This window comes from Sus scrofa, chromosome 7, assembly GCF_000003025.6.
Source record: "Sus scrofa isolate TJ Tabasco breed Duroc chromosome 7, Sscrofa11.1, whole genome shotgun sequence".
NCBI lineage: Eukaryota > Metazoa > Chordata > Mammalia > Artiodactyla > Suidae > Sus > Sus scrofa.
Window position 1 is genome coordinate 38641646 of NC_010449.5, and position 16148 is coordinate 38657793.

At 52.1% G+C, this 16148-nt stretch overlaps 1 protein-coding gene across 3 annotated transcripts; it reads right to left on the reverse strand.

Annotated features, from left to right (window-relative positions):
• Positions 110 to 15827, reverse strand: MRPS18A (mitochondrial ribosomal protein S18A). 3 transcript variants are annotated; one of them, XM_021098784.1, is made up of 7 exons: positions 15288 to 15827; positions 10291 to 10381; positions 8675 to 8706; positions 5971 to 6078; positions 3421 to 3544; positions 3171 to 3240; positions 110 to 473 (listed from the first exon to the last, which is right to left on the reverse strand). In XM_021098784.1, exons 1-7 carry the CDS (start codon positions 15384 to 15386, stop codon positions 329 to 331), a joined length of 669 nt encoding a protein of 222 aa, XP_020954443.1. In that variant the 5' UTR covers positions 15387 to 15827; the 3' UTR covers positions 110 to 328. The 3 variants fall into 3 exon arrangements, with proteins under 3 accessions (XP_020954443.1, XP_005654252.2, XP_005654253.1); XM_005654195.2 differs by lacking the exon at positions 10291 to 10381; XM_005654196.1 differs by lacking the exons at positions 8675 to 8706; positions 10291 to 10381.

Below are 16148 nucleotides of genomic sequence, written 5' to 3' on the forward strand. Positions count from 1 at the left end.
TTCCACTGCATTCACGTGGCCCATCGCAAAAGATGAGCGATTCTGCTCAGTAACTTGCTGGAAGCGAGCCAAGCTCCCCACACTTCCCAGGCAATGAGCGCACACCCGGTGGGAGGGTAAGAGCCTTGTTTTATAAGATTCCTTTGGGCCAAGCTCCCACCCGTCAGCGCTGAACCCAGGCCAGGCCTGAGCCCCTGGCAGCTGCCCGGGGACCCGACTGCCCTGCCTGGCCCCTGGAGGGGGTCCTGCTGTCCCTTGCGTTGACAATGCTGGAGGAGCCGGGGGCCGTAGGGCGGGCTGGGGTGGAGTGCGGGCGGAGCTGCCTCAGTCAGTGGTACAGCAGCAGGGGCCTGCCCGAGTAGGAGACGTTGTCCTTCAAGAGGGGGGACCCCACGGGCATGCGCACCTTGTTCCAGCGGTGGCCTTTGTTGTAGATGGGCTTGACAGAGCGGGGAGACCAGCGGGTCAGGTACCTGTGGAGGGAGGACGGGAGGCAGCTGTGAGGGCTGGCGGCCCACCAAATCCTTTTGCCAGTTTTCCTTTCCTGAGAAGGGGCTTTTCCTGGGAGCCACCGCCAAGTGTGCTGTAAACAGATGGGTTGGGCTCCTGCTGCTTCAGGCGTGTGTGGCCAGGGCCAGGCTGCACAAGGCCACGTGCGCCCTTGATCCTGATGAGTTGTCAATGTTTGTGTGTATCTGCTGGGGGAGGAGGCGGAGGAAGAGGCTGCGCAGCCATGGGGAGAGGAGGCTGACGTAAGGGCCTGGAGGAGACCTTCCCTCTGCCCCACTTGGCTCATCTGCCCCCCACCCCCCACCCCAGCCTTCAGGGAACAAGCCTGGGCAGCCCCTCCCCCAACCCATGACAGGAGCCAAGGGTGAGGGCCTGTGGGTGCAGACCTAGCCCAGGAAGGTTCTTGTGAGTGGGTGCGGGGAAAGATGGCTGCCGCCCATAGTCCTCTGACCCCCTCTGGGGATGGCAGGGCCCTGACGGTTCCCGGAAAAGTGGCCCACGCCGGCTGGACTGGGGTTTGCTCCGTCCAGAACGAAACCTGGATCCCATCCAGAGAGGCCCACCCTTTGTCTTGAAAGCTCAACCATGGCAAAGGCCAGGATCCTCCCCTGCTTCCATGTTAGGTTGCGGCTCAACCCAGCTGCCTCCAGGGACCCTCAAATGAGAGGCTTAATTTAAAAAATTAATAACCGTGGCTGAAACTTTTAGATACCAGTGAAAAAATGGCTGCTGATGTATATATTTCCATTGAGCTCCCTGGACCTCCGTCTTCTGCCGGGAGAGGAAGTAAAGAGCTGTGGGGTGCGGTGGGCAGGCGGGAGCAGCCTTCCCCGCGTCCTGGTCTGTCAGCGCCCCAGCGGGAGCACCTGTGCGGCGGGCTGGTGGTGCTGCGCCGGCAGGAGAGTAAGGGTAAAGGGACGGCAGCATGTGGCAGGCCCCAGGCTTTGGGGGGTTGGGGGGATGGGTGGAGAAGTGGGCTGTGGGAGCAGAATCCCCCAAAGGGGTGCCCACCGGATCTGAAGACCCAGAAAACCCGAAGGCTGACCGGGTCCTCCGAAGCTGTTGCCCCAAAGCTGTCCTTTCCCCCTCGCCCTGGAGAGACCTCAGGAAGCCAGGCTTTAGCTGTCCCTGGACCTGAGGCCTGTGCTACACAGAGCAGCCAGCCACGGGGAGAGGGCCGGGGCCTCTGGCCAGCTCTCTGGGGTCACTCCAGCTCTAAGAAGCACCAAGGCTCCTTTCTCCTACCTCTCCCGAAGGGGTGGGGAAGGAGGAAGCGTGGCTCCCCAGGGCCCAGGAGGGCCTAGGCCAGTGCCTGGCAGCTCAAGGACCTTTGGATGGAATCATAATGTCCCTTGTAAGGAATCAACCTCCCTCATAGCCAGGACTCCCTCTCCTCCCCAGGGTGGCCTTTTGCAACCTTAGAGCCCCCACACGTCATCAATCCTGTGTCACGTTAAAGGACACCGGATATATGGGAGGGAGTCTGGCTTTGCTTCAAAGGCCCGAGGGCAGGATGGATTGTGTCCTGAGGCCTGCTGCTGTCTCTGAACAAGTCAGGGCGGGGGTGGGCTCAACCCCCAAATGGTCCACAGCACTTTTGGGAAAGACAGAAAGAGGTTAATATGTCCCATTCCCTCAGGGCTGCTGGCAGATGGCCTAGCTAGCAGTGTGGGCGGTGCAGGTGGCCAGGCGTGCGTGAAGCCTTAGTGCTGGCCCTGTGCCCCCAGCCCAGCAATCCATGGCCTCCTATGCTCCATGCCTGGCTTCTGTTGGGGATCAGCCTAGGAGGTTTGCTGCGGGCAGAGTGTCTTGCTTTGCTTTAACCACAGACCACAGTTTCAGTGGTGTCAGGACAGGCTGAAGGAGGGAGGGGCCACTGATGGGGGGAACAAGAAAAAACACCAACATCAACTTTACAGACACAGACCTACTCTCAACAAAGGGATACTGTAGTGCTAGGAGTATGTGATGTGGTATCATCAGAGATGACTTTTTGGGTGTCAAACAAGAATCTATTTCTACACCAGAGGGGCCACCCTGCTTAGGCTGGAAGGCAGACTGACGGATTCCAGGATCTAGGGGCCTTCCTCTCCTCCTCTGTAGAACCTCGGGACCTCATGGAGCGCCACGTGTAGCTGTGCAGGTCGTTGACTGCACAACTCTAGGAGCACTATTCGCAACCTAGTCGACGTGGAGGCAGCCTTGAAGTTCTGCAGTGTCGGATTTGTAGAGCTCTACCCAGCGGCCCTGCCACGAGAGCCCTCTCATTTCCATTTCTAAGGCCTCATTCTGCCCTTTAATAACCCCGGTGCTATGACTGAAGGTTTGTAGAAGTGCTCTGACATTCCCATAGCAACCCAGTATGATGTCATAAACAGAGGATTAGCACATTCTAATGCCCGAGCAGCAGACCTTCTTACCCCTTTACCCCATGCTAAGGGCGGGGGAGAGCCAAGGAGGGGGGCCGAGGATGGCTGGGAGGGTAACAGAGGCACACACAGCGGCAACTGCAGTGTGGAACCGAGCATGGGGAGTGGGGGGGTGGGGGGTGGAGCACTCTGGCTTTTCTGAGCCGTGGGATGAGCTCCAGGAGGCGGCTTCCCCAGCGAGGGCCGAGGGCCTGCAGAACTCTCTGGGTGCTGACACCCAAGGTGGCTTACCTGTTGAGTCGGGGTTTGCTCTTTGGAACAAATCCTTCAGGAAGCTTCGGCCTGTGATTTGGGAGCAGACCTGAGTGGAGGGAGGAGTACTTAAGGGGATGGCTGGAGGGAAAGCCCAAGGGGGTGGGAGGCTGGCCCAGGCGGGTGCGTGTCATGAAGCCAGTCCAGGAGGGGCCGGACCATGGGGCAGCTGGAGGGTGGAAGTGGTGCCCACAGCCCCATGCCCTCTTAGCCCCGAGGGGCCTTCTACCTGCCCGGTGGGCCATCTTCACACACTCCTCAATTTTGAGGTGCTCCTCCTGGCACAGGCCTGTGATTCTTCGGGGCAGCATGCCCCCGTGTGGCCGGATGAACTGGCTGAGCAGCAGAACATCCTGGTGGTAACAGAAAATAGGAGAGGAGAGTCATCTGGAGGGACTGCAAGGGGCTGAAGCCTCCCTCTGGAACCGACCTGAGACCAAATCCCTCCACAGAGCTTTGCGCATGGGCCTGCGGCCTCCACCCTCCTAAGACTTCAATCCCCACTTAGCTAGATTTCCTGACCCTCTTACCACCCCAAGAGCGCTCAGCTCCTCCGTGAGATGGTCTTTTCAGAGACTAGGTTAGCGAACGAGAACACACCGACACCTTCCCTGGTGATGAAAGGTCTGCTTTTCTTGGGTGTCGCAGGGGTATGTTCTGTATTTCTGCCCAAGAGGGGAAAACCTGCACCTCTTCTGCCCCAGCCTACGAGCCACAGGCTAGAGGACCCTTGGAGAGCCCCCTACAGTCTGCTGTTCCCTCTGAAGCCCCAGGCAGCAACGAGCTGAAGACGAAGGGGCCAGGGTTGAGAGGTTAAATCCCAGGTCTTTCCAAACCCTCGGGACCAGATGTAAATGGATTCTTGGGCTTTCTTTGAGCCATCAGACTGCTTTGTATTGAATTAAGGAAAGAGGGATAAACAGAGCCAGAATCAAGAGAGACCACTTTCCCTCCCAATTCTCACCATCTGGCTGAGGGGGTTAAATAAGTCTCCCGCCCCGCCTACCCCGAGGGGCGTGGCCTGCCCTTCTGCAAAGTCCTGGTTCACAAACTGATTCGCTGCCCTGGCAGGCGCCTCGCTCCCTTGCTCCCTTGCTGCATAACCGCAGATTTGTTTTAGTCACTGGACAGCTCCCAGGGGACCCAGGCCCCCAATCCCCACCCCTGTAATCTTCAGAATCTGATAAAAAAGAATTTGGATTGGATTATCCAGGGCTAATACACTGGGCTCACAGCCTCAGCGCCCCCACTGCAGGCTGCCAAACAAGCCGATAGCTTTGTGCAGCCAGGCTGGTGGTGTCCTGAGCAGGAAGGGGTAAAACGAAAACAACTTCTTCAGGCTTCACCTTGGAGGGGATTGGATTTCTCCTGCTGAATAAACAGAGCCAAGTCCATTTCTTGGAAATGGCTGGTAGGAAGAGTGCTCTCCGGTGGCCAGGCATGTGGGGTGGGGGTGGGGAGTCACCTCCTCACCTGCAGCTGGGATGCCAAGCAGGGCCACCACCCCACTAACTTCCACGTCACAAGAAGCTGAGCACACTGCCCCGTGGCCTGCAAGTTCCCTGCTACTCCAGGTGGCCAGAAGCAGAAGGCCCGGGCAGGGCAGAACCCCCCACCCCCACCTTGGGGTGGCCTGAAGCCAAGGCTCCCAGCCCAGGAGATTAGTTGGGTTGTTCTGTTCAGATCCCATGGGCATGTGGCCTCTCCTGCTCTCACCACCTGACCAGGATCTCTGCCCTTAGTCATCCTATTCCACAGAGGGGCACAGGGACAACCTGCAGGTCACACTGGCCCAGAGCCTGAATCACCTGAAACCTAAAAATAGGGTGCTTAATATCACCCACAGAACACTGAAGGACAAGTGAGGGTTTCTCCAGGGCTGTGTCTTGCCCCGGGCCTGCCCCATCTCTAGATGATGGAGAACGGTAGCAGGGACCCAGGCCTGCCTGGGTTTTGTACCCCCGAGTTTGCGTCCCAGCTCTGACATTCACTAGCTCATTAACTTCGCCATGCCTCACATTTCCTCATTTATAAATACAGTACCCACTTGATGGGGATACTGTGAAAACTAAGTGAATGAGGGCATGGAGGTGCTTTCACACAGAGCAGCACTGCATGCAGCTCACACACACTTCTCTCTCGCCATCTCTCCATGACACACGGCTGTGGAAGAGCCACAGCAAACAGGTCTCTGTAAGTCCAATGTGGAAAGAGAGTAATGGGCCCTCAGATCACCCTGGGGCTCTCCCGATATGCCCTCCGTACAGAAGGAGGAAGCCAAACCCAGATCCTGATCCCCGCACGGCCCCCCCGCCCCCGGCTTCCCAGGAACACAGCCCTGAGACTGGGCCCCAGGGCCCTGGTGGTCTGAATCACACGAACTAAGTCACTGACTCTCTACCCTGCTGCACGTTAGAATCACCTAGGGCGCTTTCCAAAATAATGATGGCTGGGCTCTAGCCCAGGCCGCTGGAGTCAATGTCTGGGGGGTGGAGCCTGAACATTTTTTAAACCTCCCTGTATTTTTTTTGTTTTTGTTTTTAGCTGCTTCCATGGCATGTGGAAGTTCCTGGGCTAAGGATCAGACCTCAGCAGTGACAACAGTGAGTCCTTAACTGCCAGGCCACCAGGGAACTCCCTTCCCAGTGATTGATGTGCAGCCGGGAGGGAGAGCGCCGGACAAGATGCTTCTGTCTTGGTGGCTTCATGAGATGCTGCTTAAGCCCAGGGGCAACACGAGCTCCTCAATGTGCAAATGTGTGTCTGTGCTCAGACTCACCTCGTAGTTATACTTGTGCTTCAGGTTCCAGCGGCAGATGGGGCACTGACCAGTGGGGTTGGGGGGGTTTGGACTTTCCTGGGGAGTCTCTGTGATTCGGCCTTCGATCTAGGAGGCAGAGAGACAGCCAGTGAGGGAGAGGGCTGGGTGGAGCCTCTGGTCCCCAGGCAGCCCCCCAAGTGGTAGGAAATGCTGGTGAGCCTTCCTCTCTGGGGGCCTCGTGGGAGCAGCCAATGGGTCTCTCCGCCTAACTGTGGTGGTGGCTCTGCAGTTGCTGGATGCTAGGCTTTGGGGTGGCCTGCAAGGATAGTAGAAACCAGACAATGTTGGTGGCAAGAGGGAGGGGGCTTTGCTGTATCAGCTAACTGCTACTTTTCCTTCCTCAAAAAGACAAAAGCACCACAACATTACGGAGCCCTCTGCCTGCTTTGGGAAAAAGTCATAAATGCACATGGTAAAAAGTTTCAAACTGTGCAAGGATGTGGCGCCCAAAGGCAGTCTGTCTTCCATCCCACGTATCCTTCTCAGAGGAAACAGCAGCTTCCACGTTAGCTGACGGGGATAAGTCTATGCCAGTGGTCCTCAGCCAGGCATGATTTGCCTCCCAGGGGACCCTGGACAATGACTGAGACAGACATCTCTGATCGTCTCCACAGGGGGATGGGGAGCTACTGGCCTCTAGTGGGAAGTTTCTACAACACAGAGGTCAGTCCCCACAACAGAGGATCAGCCAGTCTAAAATGCCAACAGTGCTGGCCTGAGAGAACAGGTCTAGGCCAAAGAAGATGGCCGCGTGCACCCCCTTCTCCCCTCTCATAAAACACAAGGGGAGGACGTGATCCTATCACTTTGGATGCCACTGTTCAAGCCCTGTCGAGGCCAGGTGTGAAATGACCTTCACCGTGGCTGCTGTATCCTGTGACACAGACTTGGAATTACCAAGTGCAATAAACCAATGCTTGGGGAGTCAGCTCCAATTGCAGGAGGGGGAATTCAGAAAGCCTTGCTGATTGAGGCCACGGATTATGAGAGTAAGGTTGGGACAGGTTTGAGAGGCTTTGGGAGGGAAGTAACGCTGTCCTGGGGGGGAGAATTGCAAAAGGCGAAGGGGGCCAGAGCAAGGCTTGGCCGTGCAGGTCGCTGCCACTACCTTTCTGCCAAAGCTACTGCAGCGAGCCAGAACTGGAGACAAGTGCTGGGGAAAGTGCGCAGGCACACAGAAGGTCTTAAGGGGGGTTAAGGTGGGCCTGGGGGGGTGGGGAGAGAGTAATGTTTGCTGACCCCCCCACTATATGGCCTGGCTCTGTGCTAATAATGGTCCACTTATATCTCATTTAACCCCTCAACCTAATGAGGGCGGCATCATGATCTCATTCCACTGAAGAAGAAAGCAAGACCCTAAAGAATGAATAACACCCCAAGTCAGCCACGCTGTGCCTCTCCAGGCATGGCTGGGCTCCCTCCCCCCAGGCTCTCGCAGGCCTCTGTGTTCATTCCACAAATAGCGAATTCATGCCCCACAGGAAACACACTCTTTACTCTCAAAACCCAGATGTGTTTCTCTCCGTCAGCACGGAGTTTACAGGATGAATGCTTGCTTCGGCTTTGAATAAGGGAACCAAAAAAGGTGCCCGCAGGGGATGGGGGTCCCTAGAAAGAACTGGTTTGAAGCTAGGCAGTGAAAAGGCTGAGGGAGGGAGTGCTGGGGGCGGGGGGACCCAAAGAGGAAACTCTAAGGGCCTGTCCCGGGGATAAGACAGCCTTGGGGAGGATGGAGCTTGGCTGGCTGCCAGAGGGGTTAAATCCCTGGTTGACATGGAAGCTACAGAGGCTTCTGGGAGCTTCTGTGGAGTGGTTGAGGATTTCTTGGAGGCGTGGAAGGCCATGTGAAAACAACGTTGTCTTTTAGGGATTATAGGATAATCTAGGCCCCGTGACTCCTGGAGGAAGGGCAGTGAGATGGGCCGGGTGAGGGAAGGGAGGGAGTGGGTGTGTGAAGAACTTTTCTAACTTTCTCACCAGCAGACAAGCCAGGGCGCCAGCTATGAGCTCAGGGCCCAGAGAATGTCACCTTCTAACGACATCACTGAAGGAGGCGCTTCGTCATCCTAGGCAGAAAGGAAAGACAGAGAGATCCAGGCTTCTGGCCCGGGGTCAACTCACTCTCTCTGGTCTTGCCATTACCTTGGTCTTCCCTTTGGAAAACTGACTATCACTTGCCAAAGAATATATCAGCAAATACCTCTAAGTCCCTGTCATTTTTTTTCCCCCCTTTTTTTAGGAGCTACACCCACAGCATATGGAGGTTCCCAGGCAAGGGGTTGAATCGGAGCTGTAGCCGCCAGCCTATACCACAGCCACAGCAAGGCAGGAACCTTAACCCACTGAGCGAGGCCAGGGGTTGAACCTGCATCCTCATGGATGCTATTCAGATTTGTTTCCACTGAGCCATGACAGGAACTCCCCAAGGGCCAACTCTAATCAGATACCAGATGCCTCAGTCCAGGCACAGTGACTGTTCCTGATCAACCACACTCTTGCACACAGGTGAAAAATAGCAAACTGTGGGATTTAGGGTCACAGAGAGAGTGGATCCTGAAGCCGGGAGTCCAACTGGGGCCTCCCTCCCTCCCTCCCTGAGAGGAGCAGACAGGCAGCTCCAAGCGTTAAAGAGGTTAGAAGTGGCCCACTCAGCAGTACTCACTATAGTCGTCTTCCCGTCTAGGATCTCCACCACTGCAGAGATAAAGGGGAAAAATTAGGGCAGCCATTTATAAGGAACGGGGAGGTTCAAATAACAGCTCCAGCTACACACGCAGAGAAATGGAGCTTTCCATCTGCAAGCTCTCACAGTCCCCACCCGGAAGAGGAAGTGTGCTGGGTTCACTTCCCAGTGCCAAGGCTCTGCCTGAGATAAGGCTCTCCACACTGTCTCTGCCTTTCTAAGCCAAGACGACCCGGGTTCTAGTCAAGGGACTTGGCAAGATCCTGTCCTACCACTGTCAGTGGTAATGGCCTAAGAGCTGGGGCAGGGATCAGGGGGATGGCACATGGTGGTGGGGGGTGGGGGGGTGGGTGCAGAAGCCACTAAAACCCCTTCAAATGTACGCATTGCATGTGTCCTTTCAGAAAAGAACCAGACAACCATGGTTCCTGACCTTGACAAGTTTGCAGTTTAAGATACAGCACTGAACTAACACTGCTCCAGGGGCCCCAGTGGCAGATAAGCAACGAGACCAGTTTACTCCTAAAACATCCTGAGATCCTCATGCTGAAGCTGTGTGAGTCAAATCCTCTCCCCTCCCTACAGGGGTGCTTTTGTTTTCCACCCTGGAGAGGGGTGGAAAAGTCCAGGCAGACTAAGACTAGGACTAGGTCCTAGGTCCTAGGGTCCGGGCAGACTTTAAGGGAAGTACTGCAGTTCCCCACTGCATGGGACTCCCTTAGCTCTTGGGCTGTTTAGGTGGGAGGCAGTCAGAAGAGAACCTGAGAGAGCAAGGCAATGAAGTCGCACACATGTCGGGTTGCACATTTCCTCTTACTTAACCAGAAGGCAGAACCACAACCAAGCTCACATCCCACATTCAGCGAAGATAATCAAACAGAAAGTTCTTGGAGAGTCTCCCTTGGCCTCCCAGTTTCTTCAGAAAGAGAGAAGCCATGGCTTCTAGCATAGGAACTGGCACACTGCAGATGCTCAATAAATGCTAGGGAGCAAAACACGTGTCCCGGTCCCCTTCTGACTGCTCATTACTGTAACAGAAAATGTGAGTGCACACAGCTGGGCTGCAAACTCTCTCCCCAAATACGAAAACCATATTTTAACTGTAGCTTGGCTACTACAATTAGTTCTACTCAGCTCTAGCCAAGGAAAGAAGCAGTTCAAATTAGAAAGAGCCTCAGGTTAACTTTGAGAATCTAATGAAAGTCATGGACCTCACCCTAGAAACACGTCCATAAGCATACACACAATTAGACACGGATTACAGGAGGTCACAGACCCCCTGCAGCCACGTACCTAAACGGGTAACACTGGTGGGTAACACTGGTTTTCCCTTAGCGGTGGCAGGAGGTGATTTCCTACTTTCTAAAGTAAACATGTACTGCTTTTGCAATAAAAAATAAACAATATAAAGGGAGAAAGAGACTGAGGAAAAAAGTGAGGCAATTCTAAGCCACCCGAGGCCCAACAACAGCATCTGTGATCCCTGCGTGTCTGTGACTGACACCTAATTGGACAGAGACTGCCTGGAATCCCCCCTCCCCATTTGTTTTCTGGGCCTGTGCATTCATAAAGCCTCATTACGCCAAACTACCAACCTGAGAGTTCCTCGACTTCAACTCCAGACACCCAAAGGAGTACCAATGGCCAGAAAGGCCCCGAGGCTTTCCCCGGAGAACACTGGAGTTCCTAAACAATTCAAAGACAAACTCGGTTTCTCCCTGGGAGAGAAAATGCGTCACCCCACACATGGATCTACTTGTTCCAAACAGAGACCAGCCTAAATGGGATGTGGGTGAGACTCAACCTGGTGCTCAGTCAGGCCAGCACAGCTGCAGGGGGACAATCACAAACCTGGGGGGAGGGGTGGAAGGTGGGCACTGCCCCAGCCCAGCAGGGCTGCCGGGCACCCTGGAGGATGCTCTGCAAACCAAGTTGGGAGAGGGACAAAGGGTGGCCCGACCTGAGCAACAACAGGTAGGGGGTGAGTTTCTAAGAAACCTGATAGGAAACAGAAGGAGAGACCCATTCTGGTACCACTCAGGTCGCCGTGAGAACGGTGCCGTGAGATGAAGCAGGCAAACATGTGCTTCCCCTCTCCGTGGAGGCACTTGGGTCCGAACCATGAGGTAAACAAGCCTAGCAAAACACACATCACTCCCGGCAGAGAACCAAACCCTGAAGTCATCCCACTGGCCCCTGGAAGAGAGATCAAAGCCCGTGGCAAGCTCCACTGCTCATGAGCTCCCCACACTGCAACTCTGAGCCAGTGAATCATCTCGCTACAAGCCAGTGGGTAAAACAATAGGCAGATGCTTATCTATTAGAGACAATTTGTCAAATCAGAAGGAATGACCTGAGAACTCACGGGACCTAGACTGATCAGGCGGTGTCTCAGTGCAGGGGCAGTGGGCCTGCTGGAGCCTGAAGAGGCCCTTGTAGATTTCAAGCTTCTGAAAACAGGAGATAGGAATCAAAATGGTATTGCTTTTCAGCCTGCATACAAAAACATGTCAAAACCAAACAAAACCTAAGATCCATCTTGTCCCTGGCCTCTTCTCCATTCAAGAGAAGTGGGGGTGGCTAAGAAAAGCTGGACTAACAGAGAACTGTTAGTCACTAATGGAAAACTTGTTTAGAAAAAGATAGGATCACTCTTGTGTTCTGAGATAGGGCTGTATCAAGTAAACTAAGGAAAGATATGAAGCAATTTTCTAAACTAGGATTTAAGGGCCAAAATCTTCTAAGACAGTCACTTGTCATACATACCAAATAATCTGTGCCACATGAGGCAACACATTTGTGCACCCGTGGCGTGTACAGTTGGCTTCCACCCACCGTGGAGAGCTCCAACCGAACTGGAGACACAGTCTTTGCCCTAGAGGAGAAAAGGGAACTGAACCAAGCATGGGAACTTCACTCTAATAAAGTCCATGCCTCGTAAAGAGGTCCTTTGAGTACTTCAGTAAATACTCGCCTAGGATGGAGTCCAAGATAACTGAATTATAACAGTCTAGAGCAAACAGCATCACGGTGAGATTGCAGTGAACGTAAAAAGACCCTGACGGCCACGCAAACACAGACACAGTGAATGACAGCAGAATAAAGACCCAACTGTTTAGTAAAGGAGGAAGTGAGCCGGAGTGGAGGGCACTGCTGCAGGAAGTGCCCAAGGACCAAAGGATCCAGGAACTCTTGAGCAGAGTGCAAAGGGATGGAGTAGTCGAACGGCAAGGTGGCTAAAAGGAGGCACCCACAGTCTCACGTGGGGCCAGGGAGTAGAGCGCCCATTTGGGAAGTGTGGCCATTGACAACTTTTCTCCAACTCCTTTCTTATTCAAGCGCTGCTCCCTTCTGTTCATCTTTAATTCTGCCACTAACGTTTTTGGATTCTCTCATCACCTACCCCCTCCTTTTCCCTTGGACCCCTGAGAGAACGTCCCTCTGTACTTGCCTTCCAATGAAGAGTGTCACTGCTGCACAAAAACCTCCACTAGCAGGTTACTCTGGACTATGTCTGCTGGGTTCTTTAAAGCCCCTAATTTGCTCGCTCCTCCCTCAAAGCTTTTAGTTTTAGGGCTGTCCTCCAGCAAGATCCTTAGCTAAATGGAAAAGAGGAAGAAGATTCCCTTTAGCCTTTACTCATTTCAACACACTCTGCTCGGAGGGGCTGATAGATCATCACCGTTAATTCAGATAGTCAGATGTGTTTAATTTTCTTGTTTTAAATGTATTTTCTTCACAAGGGTTCTAAGAATGAGAAGGCAGGACTGAGGTACAACACAATCTTTGCTAAGTCTGACAGTGTCAATCATGAAAGCACTAAACGGTCCCCAGCAAGGTAAGTGATGAGAGCTTTCAGGGAAGGGAGGGAACCAAAGAGAAACCCTGCCAGGGAGTACCAAGGTGATATCGCTGGTGGACAGGGAAGAGCACTGGCTGTACTTCCAACGCCTCCACTTAACGGCTGTGTGAGGCTGAGCAGCCACTGGACACCTCTGGATCAGATTTCCTCACTTGTAAAAATGCCAGTAATATTCACCTTTAAGGACTGTTGAGAGAAAACCTAGCACAGTGCTTGCAGCAAGTAAACCACAATCTCCATTTTTGTTTCCCTTTAGTCTTGCTTCTCCCATAATCATCTTTTTTGGTTTTGTGTATCCCTCTGCCAAACTTGAGACCAGGCTTTTTCAACAGCGGCAGGACTGATACTTCGGCCCAGGTGGTTCTTTGTTGTGTGGGGCTGTCCTGTGCATTTTAAGATTAAACATCGTTTAGCAGCATCCCTGGTCTCTACCAACAAGATGCCAGGAGTACCAGCTGTGACAACCAAAAATATCTCGCGACACAGCCAAATGTTCCGAGAGACAAAACTGTCCCCAATTGAGACCTACTGCTTTAGACTGAGTGTTTCTACAGGTAAGAGCAGTGGTGCTGGGTGCCCATGAACTCTGACTAAAGTTAAAGAGGATGATCTGATACTTTGAAGAGTAGAATACCTGAAGTTCCCATTGCGGCGCAACGGGATCGGTGGCATCTTGGGAGCACTGGGATGCAGATTCGATCCCTGGCCTGATACTGTGGGTTAAGGATCTGGTGTTGCCACTGCTGCGGCTTAGATCACAAATGTGGCCAAAAAGAAGAAAAAGAAAAAAAAGAAAGAAAAGTAGAATGCTTGAATGTTTTTAGCAAGACACCCAGCTTCTTCCCCGACAACTTTAAATTCTATGTGTGCAATATTATTTGTACGTCAAATATACCAGCTGGGACCAGTCAAAGTTAGCTATATGTGTAATACTTTATGCCTCACATATAATGGATAGAATATCAAGAGAAGCTTTTTTCATTCAAAGGCTCTAGAGATAGGTGGGTCTCAAGAAAAATACAGAATATGCTAATGCCTTCAGGTAAAGATCACTTCAATTCAATTATTTAGCTTTTAAGTATGACAATGAGCAATAGGAGCTACCAACTCAAGTATAAATGGCAAGGAAGACTTCAAAGACCCATCTCATAACATAGTCCATCACTTCACAAACTTGCCAACTGAAAAATCTGAATCTCAAATACTCCTTTGTAAAAAAACAAAACTAATCTTCTAGCCTATCCCCTGGGAACATAGATAGCAAAGAACTATTTTCAACTATGAATTTCATAAGGATGTGTAAATTGCAACTGTTAGTATCTGACATTTGGTAGACACCCTCGAAAATGTTATGGGCACATGCCCATTTTGTAGCATGGGAACAGATGAAACACCTTATGCAAGTCCTTTCTATCAACAGCATGATCTCTTTGGTGTCTTTCTTTATCAATGAGTTTATCTAACCAGGCAGTATGCAGATTTTGTTGTTCTTTCTAGTAAACCGTTCCACCTTCCCTTTACAGCTAAATTCTTCAAATCCATCTATTTCCACTCTTCATGAATTATCTCTGATTTCCCCAAACTGGATTCCTTGTCTGCCATTCCATGGAAGTTGCTGTTTGAAAGCTAAAAAAAGGGACATCTTCTGAGATAAATTCAATGTTCTCTCCAATGGGCTCTTCTTTTTAGACTTTTCTGCTCCCTCTGACAACAATGATCTCTATTTTCCTCTGGATACATCTCAGTTTTAGTTAGAGGATGTAATGGTCAATACTATGCCAGAATCTTAAAAACAAGCAAGCAACAAACAAAAAACCCCACTTCACTTCGTTTGCACATCACTCATCCTTTCCTGTTTCCAGCAGTGTACAAAGGAAGGCTTTGTCCTGAAAGATCTTTTCATTCACTGCCAGATTCCATCCTTTTATGAGCTTATTAAAGACACATCCCCTTCATGAAAACTTCTAATAGGGTTTGCTGTTTCCGGTAACTGAATCTCCCTGTACTTTCTCATGTAAATTCCTAATATATACACACCACCTTATTAGAACCTAACTTCTCAGGAAAAGGGCTGTATTTTCATTTTTTCCAAAATCCCTTGAAAGCTTTCAATACAGAACTTGGCCGTCAGTAAGCTCCCGGCTCAATACTAGAATCAGGCTGCCTGTCCAAGATTTAAGATTAATGAAAAGTAGAACCACCATCCAGCATATGCCTCTAGTTCAGCGGTTCAGCCGCCTTTCCACTTTAGCTTCTACTTCTCAGGGAGACTGGACAGAAAAGCCACTATTGGATTACAGCATTTTCAGGTGAGAAGCTGGAAAAGGAGGCCCTCGGGAAGGAACGAATCTTTAATCGAGATGTCCTTTCCGGATGGCGCAGGAAACCTTTAATGAAGGAGGCGGCCGCCCGAAGAATACGGAACGAATTACGACGCAGACGCTAAGCAAGAGCTTTTTTGAATCCTGGGACATGTTTCTTTTCTGCCCTTGCTAAATAAGCAAGCCTTTCTCTCCGATCTCCGTCCCCGTGAGGGCACTCACGCTGGGTGAGAGATTAAGGTTACAGCATCATGATGTGGAAAGGGATTTCAAGCACTCGGGAGCGCCAGCATTTCCGACGTTTCAGAACCGCAGGAAGGACAGGGAGGGAGGGGCGCAAGGGGGCTTAAGGAAGCAAACTTCCCTTCTTCACTTCAACCTTAGGAGGTCACCAGGACCGAGGACTCACCTTCTCTGAAGCCGCGAGATGGAGGCCGAGCCCAGCTGGTCGCGGCCGGGCCTGCCAGGAGCCCTCGGAGTAGCCGTCCACAGCCAGACACCAGAACATTGAGACCCACCATCTTGAAAACCAATCCCGACCTTTGTGCACTTCCGCTTCCGGAACGGCGCGCGCGCAGCCGCAGTGGTGGGCAGGAAGTGTGCGTCTTGTGGGCTTCCCGCTCCGTTATTTAGGTCATTTACATTTCCTCACCTCTCGGGCTTTGAGCTGAGTCTGTGTCAATCCTGTACCTTATTCCGAGGGTCCGGGGGAGGTCTTTAGCTCCTGTCTGCTAGTCCTCAAAGTCTCCAAGGTCGCCTTCGTTTCCTGGCAGGCTGCTTCGGTAAAATCACCCGCACTACCCCTATTTCTTTAAAACTTTTTCTTTTTTGCTGGTCAGATGTGGATTTTCAGCTTCTTGAGACTGGGGCTCGGTCTCTACCGGCAAGGTTGAAATGGTTTGGAACAGCAGCTATCTCGTAGACCTGGGATTGAATTAATACCCCGTCCCCGCCCCTCCCTACCTTGGCCTTTAATTCTTTTGTCTCAGCGCTTTCCTTTCGCTGGTGAACGTATTTCTCAGGGTCAGTTCAGACCTCACTTACACTGTGGAGTCTTAACTTCCCAGTTACTGGTTCTCAGCACCAGATACCTCTCCATCTTTGTACTCTGCCTAGTTTCAGCTTTGTATTTGTATAATGCGTTTCCTCACCAAACTGGAAACTCATTGAAGGCAAAGACATTGTTTTTTGGTTGACTTTCGTATCTACAGCACTTAGCACAGTGCCTGACACATAATGAGTGATACATATGTTACATGTGTGTATGTGT

Coding starts and splice junctions, on each gene's coding strand:
- MRPS18A (XM_021098784.1), bottom strand. CDS start 15,386: ATGTTCTGGTGTCTGGCTGTGGACGGCTACTCCGAGGGCTCCTGGCAG. Junction 10,382..15,287: donor ATCTCGCGGCTTCAGAGAAG/GTGAGTCCTCGG, acceptor TGAATTGTTTAG/GAACTCCAGTGTTCTCCGGG. Junction 474..3,170: donor AGCAAACCCCGACTCAACAG/GTAAGCCACCTT, acceptor CTCCCTCCACAG/GTACCTGACCCGCTGGTCTC.